The 19,309-nt window shown below is 40.9% G+C and overlaps 1 protein-coding gene across 7 annotated transcripts in view; it reads left to right on the top strand.

The window, feature by feature from the left end:
• Positions 1-19,309, top strand: part of LOC126336147 (RUS family member 1) — a 109,193-nt gene that overhangs the window by 79,635 nt on the left and 10,249 nt on the right. For all 7 annotated transcript variants that reach the window (XM_049999657.1, XM_049999665.1, XM_049999650.1 and 4 more), the window contains one exon: positions 974-1,230. In XM_049999657.1, coding sequence (XP_049855614.1) covers positions 974-1,230 — 257 coding nt within the window. The remainder of the gene's footprint in view (positions 1-973; positions 1,231-19,309) is intronic.

Below are 19,309 nucleotides of genomic sequence, written 5' to 3'. Positions count from 1 at the left end.
ATTACGTACAAACAGCAAACTAAGCATCCGATTTCTAAACTCTGAAAAGGGATACAAAAAGCTGTAGCACAAAATACAACAAAAAATATTTACTTGTAACTACTAACAATAAGAATGAGACTCTATATCCCTTACATAAAATTATTTCTAAATTAGAATATTTATGACTGTAGATTATTTAAGAGAATGATATATTTTTCAGAGGATGTCTATTGTACATATGACGAGTGTGCATGTGCAGTACTAATATAATCAACCTGTGGGTCAGAAAACTAGAAGTTGTACTTCGATTCTTGTTCTAGATATTGTTTCCTAAAGCTTTGCGCAGTAATTCTGCCACACAAACATTAGTTCTTGCGTAGACAGTAAATGGTTTGCTTGTTTTACCGATCATCACAGAGGTGCGCTTCCTCTGTTATTTTGTTTACGTTGGATATGACCGCGGGACAGTCCAGAGCAGTGTTGTGCGGTCTCGCTCACTCCGCAGCTCTCTCTCTCTCTCTCTCTCTCTCTCTCTCTCTCTGTCTCTCTCTCTCTCTCTCTGTCTCTCTCTCTCTCTCTCTCTCTCTCTCTCTCTCTCTCTCTCCTATGGCAACACACGGTCGTGGACAGGGTGCTGAACTACACTACCTTGCGCCCCTGTGGGTGCCCGCCAGGCACAATTCTTGGATAAGCCGGCCTTACAGGATCCCTTTTTTGTCTGTTTACCTGTCCAACTGTTACAAACACAGCTTCTCAGGAACAAGCAGATGTATCAACTTGAAATTTATGTTACATACTAAGGTCTGTGGTCTGTTGGTGCTGTAAAAAAGTTAAGCTTGTGAGTCAGTGCAGTCAAAAGATGTGGCTATTTGTCTCACACATTTTATTACAAACTCAGTCATTAAAACGTATAGGATACTTCCTGTTAACTTCTGTCATCTCAGTGTACATAACCACTTTCATTTAATGCTAATTTTGTTTGTTGTTTCAGAACAGTACATGTGTGGATTCAAGATAATTCTTGGTGCATCTTTAAGCACTTTGGTAGCTAGAAAGATAGTGACTTACGAGAAAATAAAGTTGCTGCAAGATCGTTTCCATGATAAAAAGTACATGTTGATTCCAGATTTAGACTCCAGAACAGTCAGTGTTGTCTTCAAGCCAAAAGAAAACCCATGTGATGTAATAGAGGCATTTTTTCATGCAAATTTGCTAACATGTATGGTTAATGTTAATTATGATAATGAGGTAAGTTTATTTTCATTATTTCTAAATTTACTGTTGTTGCTGTGTTCATAGTTTTAACAGTGCTGAGACTTTTTTGTGTTTCAACTCATTGCTGTTACATCAGAACCTGAGCTGTGTTCACCAAATTCAGCACATTCTGTTTGTATGTATTTAAAAACAGTGCTTGGGTGTAGTGATTATCTAACACGCTACTCTTACTGCTGCTGCTGTTGCTACAAACCTCTATTGTCAAAATCAAATATGAGATCATTTATAAAACGCAATAGGACACTTAATAATTATTTATTTATTTATTTATTTTTTTGACTTTTTGCATAGTGAAGAAAATTCCTTTGAACTGTATGTGTAAGAGTACTACATGATAGTTATATATTGCAGAGTGAAACGAAATGTGGCTCATTATGTACACAAGACTGTTTTAAGTTTTGAATATGTTTTATGTTCAGTAGACAAGCATATCAGTAATAGTAAGAAGTTTAATGTACAGTGTGTTAACATTTAGTTGGCAGATGGCTTCCTAATCCTGAATGCTGAATTGAAGTCAATAGATGTTTTTTTGCTACACAGTTGGCAGACTGTGTAGTGTAAGGTACCTATTGCCATCTGATTTGTTATTTATTTTATTTATATTTTACATGTCTAGTTGCATAGGATCAAATTGAGGAGCAAATCTCCAAGGTCATGGAACATGTCAAAATATGAAATTACAACATAAAAGTAATAACAGATAAAATAAAATGTTTATGAACCCAAAAATAGACAAGATGTAAGTTTATGTAAACACTAGCAACAGTACATAACATTAGAATCTGCTTAATTTTTCAAGGAACTTCTTGACAGAATAGAAGCTATGACCCATGAGGGAACTATTTAGTTTTAATTTGAAACCAAGTGGATTAATGCTAAGATTTATGAATTTTTGTGGTAGCTTATTGAAAATGGATGCAGCAGTATACTGCACATCTTTCTACATGAGAGTTGAGGAAGTGCAGTCCAAATGCAGATTCGATTTCTGCATAGTTTTAACTGAATGAAAGCTGCTAATTCTTGGGGATAAGCTGATATTGTTAAAAAGAAACAACAGTAAGGAATATATATATATATATATATATATATATATATATATATATATATATATTAAAAACAAAGATTCCAAGACTTACCAAGCGGGAAAGCGCCGGCAGACAGGCACATGAACAAAACACACAAACACACGCACAGAATTACGAGCTTTCGCAACTGGCAGTTGCTTCGTCAGGAAAGAGGGAAGGAGAGGGAAAAATGAAAGGATGTGGGTTTTAAGGGAGAGGGTAAGGAGTCATTCCAATCCCGGGAGCGGAAAGACTTCCCTTAGGGGAAAAAAAGGACAGGTGTACACTCGCACACACATTTCATGAAATCCTCCCCACTCCACCAAGAGTGTCTTTCCGCCGTCCACCTAACCTTCGTAACCTCTTGGTTCATCCCTATGAAATCCCCAAACCACCTCCCCTACCCTCTGGCTCCTACCCTTGCAACCGCCCCCGGTGTAAAACCTGTCCTATGCACCCTCCCACCACCACCTACTCCAGTCCTGTAACCCGGAAGGTGTACACGATCAAAGGGAGAGCCACATGTGAAAGCACCCACGTGATTTACCAACTGACCTGCCTGCACTGTGATGCTTTCTATGTGGGAATGACCAGCAACAAACTGTCCATTCGCATGAATGGACACAGGCAGACAGTGTTTGTTGGTAATGAGGATCACCCTGTGGCTAAACATGCCTTGATGCACGGCCAGCACATCTTGGCACAGTGTTACACCGTCCGAGTTATCTGGATACTTCCCACCAACACCAACCTATCCGAACTCCGGAGATGGGAACTCGCCCTTCAGTATATCCTCTCTTCTCGATATCCGCCAGGCCTCAACCTCCGCTAATTTCAAGTTGCCGCCGCTCATACCTCACCTGTCTTTCAACAACTTCTTTGCCTCTGTACTTCCGCCTCGACTGACATCTCTGCCCTTAACTCTTTGCCTTTAAATATGTCTGTTTGTGCCTGTGTATGTGCGGATGGATATGTGTGTGTGTGTGCGAGTGTACACCTGTCCTTTTTTTCCCCTAAGGGAAGTCTTTCCGCTCCCGGGATTGGAATGACTCCTTACCCTCTCCCTTAAAACCCACATCCTTTCATTTTTCCCTCTCCTTCCCTCTTTCCTGACGAAGCAACTGCCAGTTGCGAAAGCTCGTAATTCTGTGTGTGTGTTTGTGTGTTTTGTTCATGTGCCTGTCTGCCGGCGCTTTCCCGCTTGGTAAGTCTTGGAATCTTTGTTTTTAATATATTTTTCCCATGTGGAAGTTTCTTTCTGTTTTATATATATATATATATATATATATATATATATATATATATATATATATATATATATATATATATATATATATATATATATATATATATATATATTGAGAGGCCATTGTCAGTATACCCAGACTAGTGAAAATGGGCCACAAGAGGTTTGCAAACTTACACCAATATTTCCCGAACTGCCCATTTCTGAGGCAAAAATATACTTTGAGAATGGAAAGAGTTACCACAAAATACAATACCATATGACCTAAGCGAATGAAAATAAGCAAAGTAGAGTATTTTTCGCATTGAACTATCACCAACTTCAGATATCATTCAAATAGTGAAAATGGCAGCATTAAGTCTTTGAACAAGATCTTGAACATTGGCTTTCTTCAACAGTTTACTATCTATCTGAACACTCAGAAATTTGAACTGTTCAGTTCCACTAACCATGTTCCCATTCTGTGAAATTAAAATGTCAGGTTTTGTTCAATTGTGTGTTAGAAAATGTAAAAATTGAGTCTAACTGTGATTTAGCATTAGCTTATTTTCTGCAAGCCTTGAACTTGTGTCATGAACTGCACTATTTGAAGCAGAGCCAATGTTTCAGACAACATTCTTTACCACCAAGCTAGTGTCATCAGCAGACAAGTATTTTAGAATTCCGTGTAACACTAGACGGGATATCATTGTATAAATAAGGAACAGGAGTGGCTCCAGCACTGATCCCTGGTGCACCCCCACATTTGACCGTGCCCCACTCAGACCCCACATCACAGCCATTCTCAACACTGTCAATATAGGTCTTTTGCTGTCCATTGTGAAAGTAAGAGATGAACCAATTGTGAGCTACTCCCCATACTTTTTGTTTAATCCATCCAGTACCCCACAGAGGAAAGATAATGTTGCATTTTCAGTTGTTGAACCACTTCTAAAGCCAAACTGTACATTTGATAGCTAATTGTGTGACGTAAAATGACCAATTAGCCTTACATGCACAGCCTTTTCAATAACATTAGCAAACTCCGGTGGCATAGAAATGAGTCTAAAATTGTCTACATTATACCTTTCTCCCTTTTTATAAACTGGCTTTACTACTGAGTACTTTAATCGTTCAGGAAACTGACCATTTTTAAAGGAAAAATAACAAATATGGCTAAGTACAGGGCTAACATGTGTTAGGCGCTCCATCTTATCTATGAGAGTCCTTAGTCTTCAGTGATTTAATTATTGACTCAATCTTCCCCTTGTCAGTATTACAGAGAAGTATTTCAGATATCAATCTCAGAAAGACATTTCCCCAAAGAGTTATATGATTCCCCATAGAAACTAAATTTTTATTTAATTTACCATCAATGCTCTGAAAATGATTTTTAAATACTGTACATATATCTGACTATCACTAACAGAAATATTTTTACTACGAACTGAAATTACATTGCCAACCTTGTGGTGCTGACCACACACTTCCTCTACAACTGACCATATGGTTTTAATTTTATGATGTGACTTAGCTATTTTATTTGCGTACCACATACTCTTTGCCTTTGTAATAACATTTTTAGCACCTTACAATACTGTTTGTAGTGGTCTACTGTAGCTTAATTGTGACTACTTCTAACATTTTGATATAATTCCCACTTTGTTCTACATGACATCCTTATCCCACTAGTCAGCCACACAGGCTGTGTTTTTCTGCTAGTACCCTGTTTAGAAAGTGCTAATGAAAAGCAACTTTCAAACAGCATGAGAAATGTGTTGAGAAATGCATTATATTTGTCATCTATGTTATCATCACTATAAACAACCTACCACCCCTGTTCCTTAATGAGTTTTCAAAACCTCTCTATTGGCACTGGATTAGGTTTTCCACATAGTTTGTAATTATATAAAACATTTGTTTGAGTACAGAAACCTTTTAGTGTTAAAATATGTGCATCATGGTCTGAAAGGACATTCACCCTTTTACTACCCTAATGCACATCTAGTTACGAACAATGCAAAAAAACTACTCTGTGCGGCTGGCTACTGTTCCCCTGCACCCTGGTTGGAAAAAACACAGCTGCATCAGATCATATTAGTTTAGGAGACCTTCCAATATCCTTTTTCCTGCACAATCACATAAAAAATTTATATTGATGTCACCATGTGCAAAGAACTCCTTGAAAAGCAGCCAGCTAATCTGTGAAGGAAGCCTCCGAATTATCAAATTATTTAAGTCATGCTTCGATATACCAGTAACATCAGAGTCAACATCTACAAGCAGTTCACTAACTTTATCTCTAATACCTCTTATACAGAGTGTTACAAAAAGGTATGGCCAAACTTTCAGGAAACATTCCTCACACACAAATAAAGAAAATATGTTAGGTGGACATGTGTCCGAAAACGCTTACTTTCCATGTTAGAGATCATTTTAGTTTCGTCAGTATGTACTGTACTTCCTCGATTCACCTCCAGTTGGCCCAATTGAAGGAACATAATGTTGACTTTGGTGCTTGTGTTGACATGCGACTCATTGCTCTACAGTACTAGCATCAAGCACATCAGTACATAGCATCAACAGGTTAGTGTTCATCACGAACGTGGTTTTGCAGTCAGTGCAATGTTTACAAATGCTGAGTTGGCAGATGCCCATTTGATGTATGGATTAGTACGGGGCAATAGCCGTGGCACAGTACGTTTGTATCGAGACAGATTTCCAGAACGAAGGTGTCCCGTCAGGAAGACTTTCGAAGCAATTGATCGGCGTCTTAGGGAGCACGGAACATTCCAGCCTATGACTCGCGACTGGGGAAGTCCTAGAATGATGAGGACACCTGCAATGGATGAGGCAATTCTTTGTGCAGTTGACGATGACCCTAATGTCAGCGTCAGAGAAGCTGCTGCTGTGCAAGGTAACATTGACCACGTCACTTAATGGAGAGTGCTGCGGGAGAACCAGTTGTTTCTGTACCGTGTACAGCGTGTGCAGGCACTATCAGCAGCTGATTGGCCTCCATGGGTACACTTCTGTGAATGGTTCATCTAACAATGTGTCACTCCTCATTTGAGTGCAAATGTTCTCTTTATGGATGAGGCTTCATTCCAACGCGATCAAATTGTAAATTTTCACCATCAACATGTGTGAGCTGACGAGAATCCGCACACAATTGTGCAATCACGTTATCAACACAAATTTTCTGTGAACGTTTGGGCAGGTATTGTTGGTGATGTCTTGATGGGGCTCCATGTTCTTCCACCTACGCTCAATGGAGCATGTTATCATGATTTCGTACGGGATACTCTACCTGTGCTGCTAGAACATGTGCCCTTACAAGTGCGACACGACATGTGGTTCATGCACGATGGAACTCCTGCACATTTCAGTCAAAGTGTTCGTATGCTTCTCAACAACAGATTCAGTGACCGATGCATTGGTATAGGCGGACCAATTCTGTGGCCTCCATGCTCTCCTGACCTCAACCCTCTTGACTTTCATTTATGGGGGCATTTGAAAGCTCTTGTCTATGCAACCCTGGTACCAAATGTAGAGACTCTTCGTGCTCATATTGTGGACGGCTGTGGTACAATACACCATTCTCCAGGGCTGCATCAGCGCATCAGGGATTCCATGCGACGGAGGGTGGATGCATGTATCCTCACTAACGGAGGACATTTTGAACATTTCCTGTATCAAAGTGTTTGAAGTCACGTGGGTACGTTCTGTTGCTGTGTGTTTCCATTCCATGATTAATGTGATTTGAAGAGAAGTAATAAAATGCGCTCTAACATGGAAAGTAAGCGTTTCGGGACACATGTCCACCTAAGATATTTTCTTTCTTTGTGTGTGAGGAATGTTTCCTGAAAGTTTGGCCATACTTTTTTGTAACACCCTGTATTTTGGTGTAATATGCTAATTCCTTCTCTGCTTGGGTACCTGACTTCCTCTGAAGGTACTTCCTTTGTTAGGGGGACTTCCTTTAAACAGGGACACCTATTACTTGACTTCAGTCTAAAAAGCTGCAGCTCTAACACCAAATTCTACAGGAATTTTTCCATGAGTGATCCCACCACCATCCACCACAGTGTCACCTGTAAGCTTTGCCTGCCTCCCATTTCCCAGACCTATTGAGGTGCAGGCCATGCCTAGTGAAACCTGATCTGTTTATAGACTCAGTTGGTAGTATTGCAATGTGATCCATGCCTTCCTTCATCAGTGCCTTCTGTGGCCCCATGTCAACATGCCCAACAGCAGCATTAAGCTAAGGCCAATCATGATACTGAAACACTTGCATGAGGTGCACATTAGTGCGACCAGTTTGACTAGCTATCTTTACCAGGCCCTATCTATATCGTATTCCCCATCTCTATCAATACTATTCCCTGCTCCACCCACAATCACCACCTGACCCTATTTCATAAAATTCCTGCATAACTCCCCTATGTTAGCAGTCACCTGAGCTAACCCTGCACTAGCCTTCACAATACTGGTGACCTAGTACTCATTCCCCAACAATTCCTGCAACTGCTGGTCCATGCCTCTGCCATGTGACATACCTAGCAGCAGAACCTTCTTCTTTCTGTTAGAATTTGCAACTGACATACGGTTCGTAACTGATGAGGACTGTTCCTTTTTTACTATGCCCACATCTACAAGAGGCTCTTCTCCACTCTACTCTGACAGTTGATCAAATCTATTGCATATATACAAAATATGACTGTCTGAATATCTCCACCTCCTAGCTGGGTGGGTGAGGACAGTGACTACCAAGGGTTGAGGCCAGGGGGGTTATGGGAATGTAGGATGTGTTGCAGGGAAAGTTCCCACCTGTACAGTTCAGAAAAGCAGGTGTTGGTTGGAAGGATCCATATGGCACAGGCTGTGAAGCAGCCATTGTTATGAGGGGTATCATGTTTGGCAGCGCGTTCAGCAACAGGGTGGTCCACTTGTTTTTTGGGCACAGTTAGTCGGTGGCCATTCATGTGGACAGACAGCTTGTTGGTTGTCATGCCTACAGAATACAGCACAGTGGTTGCAGCTTAGCTTGTAAATCACATGACTGGTTTCACAGGTAGCCCTGCCTTTGATGGGATAGGTGATTTTAGTGACCGGACTGGAGTAGGTGATGTATGGGACAGGTCTTGCATCTAGGTCTATTACAGGGGTATGAGCCATGAGGAAGGGGATTGGGAGCAGGGGTTGTGTAAGGATGGATGAGTATATTATGTAGGTTCGGTGGATGGTGGAATACCACATTAGGAGGGGTGGGAAGGATAGCGGGTAGGACATTTCTCATTTCAGGACACGACGGGAGGTAATCAAAACCCTGGTGAAGGATGTAATTCAGTTGCACCAGACCCGGATGGTACTGAGTTACAAGGCGAATGCTCCTCTGTGGCTGGACTGTGGGCTTTGGCAGGTGATGGGAGACTGGTAAGATAAGGCACGGGAGATTTTTTTTAGTACAAGGATGGGGGATAATTATGGTCAGTGAGACCCTCAGTATATTTAGAGAGGGACTGCTCGTCACTGTGGATGCAACGACCACAGGTGGCTAGCCTGTACGGAAGGGACTTCTTGGTATGGAATGGGTGGCAGCTGTCGAAGTGGAGGTATTGCTGGTGGTTAGTAGGTGTGATATGGATGAGAAGGTACTGATGTAGCCATCTCTGAGGTGGACGTCAACATCTAGGAAGGTGGTTTGTTGGGTTGAGTAGGACCAGGTGAAGCAAATGGGGGAGAAGTTGTTGAGGTTCTGGAGGAATGTGAATAAGGAATAAGGTGTCCTCACCTTCAATCCAGACAGCAAAGATGTCATCAATGAATCTGAACCAGGTGAGGGGCTTAGGATTCTGGGTTTTTAGGAAGGATTCCTCTAGATGGCCCATAAATAGGTTAGCGTAGGATGGTGCCATGCGGGTGCCCATAGCCATACCACAGATTTGTTTGTAGGTAATGCCTTCAAAGGAGAAGTAATTATGGCTGAGGATATGGTTGCTCATGGAGACTAGGAAGGAGTTTGTTGGTTTGGAATCCATAGGGTGTCTGGAAAGTTAATGTTCAATAGCAGTAAAGCCATGGGCATTAAGAATGTTAGTGTACAGGGAAGTGGCATCAATAGTGATGAGCAGCGCACCGTGTGGTAAAGGGAAAGGAACTGTGGAGAGTCAGTTGAGGAAATGGTTGGTATCTCTATATAGGAGGTTAGGTTCTGGGTACTAGGTCGAAGGTGTTGGTCTATGAGAGCAGAGATTCTCTCAGTGGGGCCACAGTAACCGCCCGCAATGATGTGTCCTGGGTAGTTGGGTTTATGGACTTTAGGAAGCATGTAGAAGGTGTGAGTGCAGAGAGTGGTAGGGGTAAGTAGAGAGATGGATTCTGGGGAGAGGTTCTGGGATGTGCCTAAGGATTTTAGTAGTGGCTAGAGATCCTGCTGGATTGCTGGAATGGGATCACTGTGGCATGGTTTGTAGGTGGAAGTATCTGACGGCTGACAGCATCCTTCTGCGACGTAATCCTTGCGGTTCGAAACAACGGTGGTGGAGCCTTTGTCTGCAAGTAGGATTATAAGATCAGGATCAGTTTTTAGATGGTGGACTGCAGTTCTTTCTGCAGATGTAAGGTTAGTATGCATGTTGAGGAATTTGGAGAATGATGGTGAGGCAAGGTTCGAGGATAAGAAATTCTGGAAAGTAACAGGGGGTGGTTTGGAGGCAGTGGGGGTGGATCATGGTTGGATGAGGGAGTGAACTGAGTTAAGCAAGGTTCAATATTGGTCTTTGGTTGAGTCTGATTGGTCGGGTTGGTGGCGAAAAAATGTTTCCACTGTAGGGACCGGGAGAAAGAGAGAAGGTCTTTAACTAGCCCAGCATGGTTGAATTTGGGAGTGGGGCAAAAGGTGAGTCCTTTGGAAAGGACTGATATTTCTGTGGGACTAAGGCTTCTGGAGGAAAGTTTCATGACCGTGTTGCAGGTCTGTTTAGGTTTTGGGTTCTTTGTGGTGGTGGGAGGGAGTTTTGGAGGGTGGAGTAAGTGTAGTAGGTCTGCCAGACAGGGTTTGTCAGCTGTGAGGGGGCTGGGGGAGGTTTGGAGGTTGTTTTAGAAGTGGTGGACAGTGGTACTCCAAGGCGGGAGTAGGAAGTGAACAGGATGGAGAGCTTTTTGAGGTGGCGTTGTGCATGTTGCTCAAGTTCCTGCTGGGCAAGAGTTTCAATGTGTGTTATGGGTTCCAGGAATTTGGGATTACGTAGCAAAGAATTTTGCAGGTGGAGAGAAGGTACTGCAAGGAGGATTGGGCTTGGTTGATATGGTTTTGCAGGACTACCTTGGTGAGGGCTAAGGATTGGCGGAATCTGAAAAGTTGGAGGTCATTGTGGAAGGAGGGGTGGCAACCAGAGATGGGTAATTTGATGGTAAGGCCATTAAAGAGGATTTCATGAGCCAAGCAACAATGCAGGAACAGTATGTAGGACTGGGATCTGCCTAGGGATAAGGAAAGTTTTCTGTATTGACACAGATGGAAGGAGCAAGGATCCATGGTGGTGCAAAAATGCGAAAAATTACATAAGAAGGTAGAATTACATCTGAAAAATTATGCAAAAAAAACACCCAAATACATGTGAAAAGTACGAAAAGGGCGAAATGAATGTACGGGTGGAAAAAGGAATGCAATCTGAGGAAGATGACGATAGTGGAAGGCAAAAACTCACTAAAATTGGCGAGAAGTCACAAAGGTCAAAGTAGAGAATAACTAATCATTGATAAATATATGTATATTACTGTGGGTAGCAGGTTTGAGGGTGGATAAGCGTAAAGAAGGGGGACAGCAGATGTGACTGGATGAGGTGGATTTAGTGGTAGTGAACAGGGATCGTACGGAGAAATTGGGGGTGGGGGGGGGGGGGGGAGGGGTTCGCAGTTCGAGATGTAAGATCAGAAAAGTTCTGGAGAGAACATGCAAAAATACGGGAACTGACACAGAGACCATGATCAGTTTTTTATTGTGCCTATCGTGACTCAGCGTCTCCGCTATATGGTGAGTAGCATCTTCCTTCTCTGGTATTGTTACATTCCATCTGGATTTCCCATTGTTTGATTTCAAAAGTATATTGTGTATGATTGCGTGCTGCAAAATGAAATGGGAGCAAAAAGAATTACTGCATTCAACAAATCCTCTGCGAGCACTGCTGCATACACAGGAAAAATCATGCGTAGCCTTTGGTGGATCATGTTGTTGTTGGGGTCTTCAGTCCTGAGACCAGTTTGATGCAGCTCTCCATGCTACTCTATCCTGTGCAAGCTTCTTCATCTCCCAGTACCTACTGCAACCTACATCCTTCTGAATCTGCTTAGTATATTCATGTCTTGGTCTCCCTCTACAGTTTTTACCCTCCACGCTGCCCTCCAATGCTAAATTTGTGAACCCTTGATGCCTCAAAACATGTCCTACCAACCGATCCCTTCTTCTAGTCAAGTTGTGCTACAAACTCCTCTTCTCCCTAATCCTATTCAATACCTCCTCATTAGTTACGTGATATATCCACCTTATCTTCAGCATTCTTCTGTAGCACCACATTTCGAAAGCTTCTATTCTCTTCATGTCCAAACTACTTATCATCCATGTTTCATTCCCATACATGGCTACACTCCATACAAATACTTTCGGAAACGACTTCCTGATACATAAATCTATATTCTATGTTAACAAATTTCTCTTCTTCAGAAACGCTTTCCTTGCCATTGCCAGTCTACATTAAATATCCTCTCTACTTCGACCATCATCAGTTATTTTGCTCCGCAAATAGCAAAACTCCTTTACTACTTTAAGTGTCTCATTTCCTAATCTAATTCCCTCAGCATCACCCGACTTAATTCGACTACATTCCATTATCCTTGCTTTGCTTTTGTTGATGTTCATCTTATATCCTCCTTTCAAGAGACTATCCATTCCGTTGAACTGCTCTTCCAAGTCCTTTGCTGTCTCTGACAGAATTACAATGTCATCGGCGAACCTTTAAAGTTTTTATTTCTTCTCCATGGATTTTAATACCCACTCTGAATTTTTCTTTTTTTCCTTTACTGCTTGTTCAGTATACAGATTGAACAACATCGGGGAGAGGCTACAACCCTGTCTCACTCCCTTCCCAACCACTGCTTCCCTTTCATGTCCCTCGACTCTTATAACTGCCATCTGATTTCTGCACAAATTGTAAATAGCTTTTCGCTCCCTGTATTTTACCCCTGCCACCTTCAGAATTTGAAAGAGAGTATTCCAGTCAACATTGTCAAAAGCTTTCTCTAAGTCTACAAATTCTAGGAACGTAGGTTTGCCTTTTCTTAATCTAGCTTCTAAGATTAGTCGTAGGGTCAGTATTGCCTCACGTGTTCCAATATTTCTACGGAATCCAAACTGATCTTCCCGAAGGTCGGCTTCTACTAGTTTTTCCATTCGTCTGTAAAGAATTCGTGTTAGCATTTTGCAGCCGTGACTTATTAAACTGATAGTTCGGTAATTTTCACATCTGTCAATACCTGCTCTCTTTGAGATTGGAATTATTATGTTCTTCTTGAAGTCTGAGGGTATTTCGCCTGTCTCATATATCTTGCTCACCAGATGGTAGAGTTTTGTCAGGAATGGCTCTCTCAAGGCTGTCAGTAGTTCTAATGGAATGTTGTCTACTCCGGGGGCCTTGTTTCAACTCAGGTCTTTCAGTGCTCTGTCAAACTTTTCACGCAGTACCGTATCTCCCATTTCATCTTCATCTATATCCTCTTCCATTTCCATAATATTGTCCTCAAGTACATCACCCATGTATAGACCCTCTATATACTCCTTCCACATTTCTGCTTTCCCTTCTTTTCTTAGAACTGGGTTTCCATCTGAGCTCTTGATATTTATACAAGTGGCTCTCTTTTCTCCAAAGGTCTCTTTAATTTTCCTGTAGGCAGTATCTATCCTACCCCTAGTGAGATAAGCCTCTATATTCTTACATGTGTCCTCTAGCCATGCCTGCTTAGCCATTTTGCACTTCCTGTCGATCTCATTTTTGAGACGTTTGTATTCCTTTTTGCCTGCTTCCTTTACTGCATTTTTATATTTTCTCATTTCATCAATTAAATTCAGTTTTTCTTCTGCTACCCAAGGATTTCTACTAGCCCTCGTCTTTTTACCTACTTGATCCTCTCCTGCCTTCACTACTTCATCCCTCAGAGCTACCCATTCTTCTTCTACTGTATTTCTTTCCCCATTCCTGTCAATTGCTCCCTTATACTCTCCCTGAAATTCTGTACAACCTCTGGTTCTTTCAGTTTATCCAGGTCCCATCTCCTTAAATTCCCACCTTTTTGGAGTTTCTTCAGTTTTAATCTCCAGTTCATAACCAATAGATTGTGATCAGAGTCCACATCTGCCCCTGGAAATATCTTACAATTTAAAACCTGGTTCCTAAATCTCTGTCTTACCATTATATAATCTATCTGATACCTTCTAGTATCTCCAGCATTCTTCCATGTATACAACCTTCTTTTATGATTCTTGAACCAAGTGTTAGCTATGATTAGGTTGTGCTCTGTGCAAAATTCTACCAGGTGGCTTCCTCTTTCGTTTCTTACCCCCAATCCATATTCACCTTCTACGTTTCCTTCTCTCCCTTTTCCTACTGATGAATTCCAGTCACCCATGACTATTAAATTTTCATCTCCCTTCACTATCTGAATATTTCTTTTATTTCCTCATACATTTCTTCAATTTCTTTGTCATCTGCAGAGCTAGCTGGCATATAAACTTCTACTACTGTGGTAGGCGTGGGCTTCATATCTATCTTGGCCACAATAATGCGTTCACTATGCTGTTTGTAGTAGCTTACCCACATTCCTATTTTCCTATTCATTATTAAACCTACTCCTGCATTACCCCTATTTGATTTTGTGTTTATAACCCTGTAATCACCTGACCAGAAGTCTTGTTCTTCCTGCCACCGAACGTCACTAATTCCCACTATATCTAACTTTAACCTATCTATTTCCCTTTTTAAATTTTCTACTCTACCTGCCCGATTAAGGGATCTGACATTCCACGCTCCGATCCGTAGAACGCCAGTTTTCTTTCTCCCGATAACAACACCCTCTCGAGTAGTCCCCGCCCGGAGATCCGAATGGGGGACTATTATACCTCCGGAATATTTTACCCAAGAGGACGCCATCATCATTTAACCATACAGTAGAGCTGCATACCCTCGGGAAAAATTACGGCTGTAGTTTCCCCTTGCTTTCAGCCGTTCGCAGTACCAGCACAGCAAGGCTGTTTTGGTTATTGTTACAAGGCCAGATCAGTCAATCATCCAGACTGTTGCCCCTGCAACTACTGAAAAGGCTGCTGCCCCTCTTCAGGAACCACACGTTTGTCTGGCCTCTCAACAGATACCCCTCCATTGTGTTTGCACCTACGGTACGGCTATCTGTATCGCTGAGGCACGCAAGCCTCCCCACCAACGGCAAGGTCCATGGTCCATGGGGGTAGGTGGTGGATCATAATGTTTTCAAAAATAGTCCTGGTGAATTGCCAAAAACACCTGAGAAGAAAAAGAGGACTTTTCATTTCAGATATTTAGTTTGAGATTTCTTTGAAGGTGCCCTCTGTTTCATCCGAAATATGAGTACTTTATATTGTATCTTTCATTACTGCTGTATTGCTTTGTATGGAAACATAACTGGTTATTGTATTATTTAAGAACACATTCATGTTATAATTAAATTTTTCTTGAGACATATGAGTCTCAACTTTGTCTACGATAAAAATAGAAGCTGGAGAAATTAAGTAAAGTTTCTGCCACGGCCTGGACTTGAACCTGGGTCTCCTTGCTTACTAGGCAGATGTGCTAGCCAGTACACCACTGTAGCAGTATAGTTTGCAACACGTCCTCAGATTAATTTCCTCTTCTTAAATCTTCACTATTTCCAAGGCTCTCCAGTATTGAAAAACACTATGAAGATGTGATTTGAAGTTTGTGTTAGGGAGGGCATTGGACTAGGTTAGTCCATGCAGCTGTGTTAACTATATTGCTTCAGTGATATAACGAATGTCACACCTGCCTAGTAAGCAAGGAAATCCAGTTCAAGTCCCAGCTGTGGCACAAATTTTAATTCACTACTTCAACTTCCATCACATTCGTGTTGCACAAAAGTCCCACTGTTTATGAAAGTATCATTAATTCAACCTCATCAGATGTAAGTGAGGAAGAATCGGACGCATAAACAGAAGATCAGGACAGTGAAACCAATTGACCTTGTGGTTTGAAATATTTTTATAAAAGTATGGCATCTTCAGTAAATATGTAAAACAGTCTGTCGTTTATTGTGTTGCAAATTTTATTTCTATTAAATACTATTTCCTTTCCTTCCAGTAAGTGTACTTTATTGCTGCAGTTAGGATTTTTATTAACCATGTTAATGCGTAAGGAATTTCAGTTTTGTTTATGAACAACATTTAAACTGATGTATACTTCGGTGCATGATTACTGTTTTCATAGAAGTATGATGTGCAGTTTGTAATTCCAGTACTGCACAGATAGGTATGCCTTTGTTCCCCTGCATAGCTCCTCTCCTTACGTAAGCCTATATGGCGGCTGGGCTTGCTTCCTTTGCTTCCCGCTGCCCCACTCTCACCTCTGTCATGTTCCTGTATACAACCATTAGAAAGTTATAACTAAACATTCAGTGCAAATAGTTTGTTAATTTTTAATGCATTTAATGTGGTTATGTTACAGTTGATTTCAGTAAGACTCATCTACAACTTATAACAACAGAAACAATCAATTTATGACAATATAATGTAATTGGAGAGATAAAATATCTACTCACCAAGTGGCAGCAGAACAGGCATATAAAAGGTGGTTATAATTTGGTGAACTCTCGGAGCTGGTAACTCCTCCTTCGGGCAGAAGGGTTGAAGGGGAAGGAAGAGGGGTGAAGGAAAAGGAATGGAGAGGTCTAGGAAAAGTTGTAGATTTTTAAAAAGTCACACAGAACTGCAGGTCAGAGAAGACTTACCAGATAGGATGAGAAGGAAAGATTGATTCTTTTGGTCTTTCCTTCTCATTCTGTTCGGTTAGTTTATCTTCAGCTGCAGTTCTGGGCAACTTTTCCAATCTGCCAGAAGGAGGAGCCACTGGCTCTGAAAGGCTGCACAATTATAACCTTCTTTTATGTGTGTGTTCTGATGCCGCTTGTGTGTGTGTGTGTGTGTGTGTGTGTGTGTGTGTGTGTGTGTGTTTCTGTTTGTGTTTGTGTATATATGCGCGTGCGCTTGTAAATGCAGTCACGAGTTTTTTTAAGATCACAGTTTTATATTTTATTTCTTTAATCAATATTTTGCAACCCTCTATACAGTGCCTGCTGGAGGATACTTTGTACCAATATTAATAATTTTTATATTACATTTGTGCATTCAGTAAGAAAAAGTATGTTTATTTGCATTGGGAAGTGCTCTTGTCTGTCTTTATCATATTATCATGATCTCCATGAGAGACATATGATGGTGGCAGCTTATAAGTGCACATTCTTTCTCAAATATTGGTCCTTTTCTAAATTTGCCAGCAGGGACTCTTGAGAACAACATTACTTTTGTTCCAGAGGTTCCCATTTAATGTCCTTGAGCATTGCTGTTACACTTTTTCACAGTCTGTCCTAACATGTTATAATCAAAGCAGTCTGTGTCTGAATTTGTTTGATATCTGCTCTCATGTCTGCTAAAAGTGCTTGAGCAGTGTTCTAGAATCATTCACTCTAGTATCTGATGCATAACACGTTCTCAGAACCCTACCAACAAATCCATGTCTTCTATTCATTTTTTTATTACTAATTTCATGTCTCCATTCCATTTCAGGTATTTCATATGGCTTCTTAGTATTATCTATAAATATTTAAACAATTTGATGAGCTCTGTAAGTTATCTCTAATTTTGAAACTTGCTTCTGTTAGGTACTTTCTTTTTTTATGAGTGTTTTGTTACACATTTAAAGAGGGCTTCCCTCCATTACATTAAATGGAAATTCTGTCTAAGTCTTTTTCATTTCTACAACAATACCCTTCCTGTAGGCAACAGCATCATCTGTGAACAATCCGACAGTGGTCTGATCAGTTGTTTATTAATTTATTTATTTGATGCAAGGATCATCTCTCAATGATTGTGGAGTTGTCAAAGTAATACAACAAAAATCAGTACTCAAAGCATACATATGACAGCATGTGCTACCAATATGTTCCAATCCACCCTGCACAGCATAAAAGCAGGATTTTTCGAGGGCTCATACCACAGGTTCAACTTGTGATATAGGGTCTAGTGGTTTGGGTAATCCTAGGGCTACTGGAACTATCCTACAGTACAGCTGCCTACCTTGATAAGAGGCTGTCTCAGTAATCACTGCCAGGAAATTTTAAAAATTAGAAGCCTGATTTAAGTCTTCAAACACTATAGTTTATATATTTTCTAGACTAAATAATCAAGATAGGTTTAATTGATCTTATATTTAAGTTTTATTTTGATATTAAAATGAAAGCAAAGTACCATTCCCAATGAATAAAACTTCTTCAGCCTCTCAATTCCACTTCTAATGAATGTAGTGAGGGCATCTCACTGCCACATCCATGTTTACTACTGACTGCTGTCTCCTACAACCATTCATTTCTGCCTTGTAGAAAGCATTGTAAATTTGCTTTTTCCCATCCACCCTTTTGTATGGCAGCAACTGGTGTAACTTGCTGAAGACAAATTTTTCCAAAGTCGGATAACGAATCCTGTTGTAACTGTGACTCAGATCATCCCAGAGCCACTCCTCTGATTTATAGTGTGTGACAAATTCATAAATTTTGCTGTCAGTGCCCTCCATTTGGTGAAGGAACTCTACAGACATAGCAGAAATAAATGCTAGCACTGCATACCACCATTTAGTGGTAGCAAACCAGGAATTATGTTCCTATGCTCATTGACTCCAGATCATTCCTTTGTTTGCAGAAAAATCTTTTTTAGGAACTTTTGGGGAAAACAGAAACCTTGGGAAAATTTTTAGGGGAATAAAATTTCGATACAGGCGAAATTAAAAAAGTGTTTTGTCTGCCTAGCAGTACTACTAATGTCATCTTTGATATTTTAATTCAAACAACTCATATTTAGTGCAGTAACACGGTTCACATTTTATGTCGCACTTCAGAGTATACCGGGAACTGTCTCATAGGCATGCCCAATGTGAACTGACTGGGCACGGCCCGTGCTGCCTGAGTTGTTGTTGTTGTTGTTGTTGTTGTTGTTGTTCTGCTGGCAGAGGTCGCGGCCAAATTCTCGCGTGCCCTCTGGTGGACGGGATTCTATTTGCGGCAACTACTGTCCATGACGCGCCGTGCTGATGTGCGCCTCCCGCGATCTTTCTGGTGGCTACTGCATTTAGTTTTTGAGATATTCACTAGATGTCCTCGTACCTCAGAAATGGAATTTTCAAGGTTTTTTATAGATTGGGATCTTAGGTTTATATCGTAAAAATTTCAGCCATTTACTGTGCATGATTGTTTTTTAATCCATGGCTCAGTTTTGCCAGCTGAAAACCATGGTTTTGGGATGTTTCTCAGTGATGGATAAAAATTTTTGGGAACTAGAAGATGACACTTCTAGATAAATGCCTAGCGAGTATACCATAAAATACTGAGCAACTTACTGTGGTTAGTTATTTAGATATGCTTATGACAAAAAATGGTGAAAAACACTTTTAGC

This window comes from Schistocerca gregaria, chromosome 1, assembly GCF_023897955.1.
Source record: "Schistocerca gregaria isolate iqSchGreg1 chromosome 1, iqSchGreg1.2, whole genome shotgun sequence".
In the NCBI taxonomy this organism is placed as follows: domain Eukaryota; kingdom Metazoa; phylum Arthropoda; class Insecta; order Orthoptera; family Acrididae; genus Schistocerca; species Schistocerca gregaria.
Note: the sequence above shows the minus strand (reverse complement) of the source record. Positions and strands in the feature narration are given on the sequence as shown.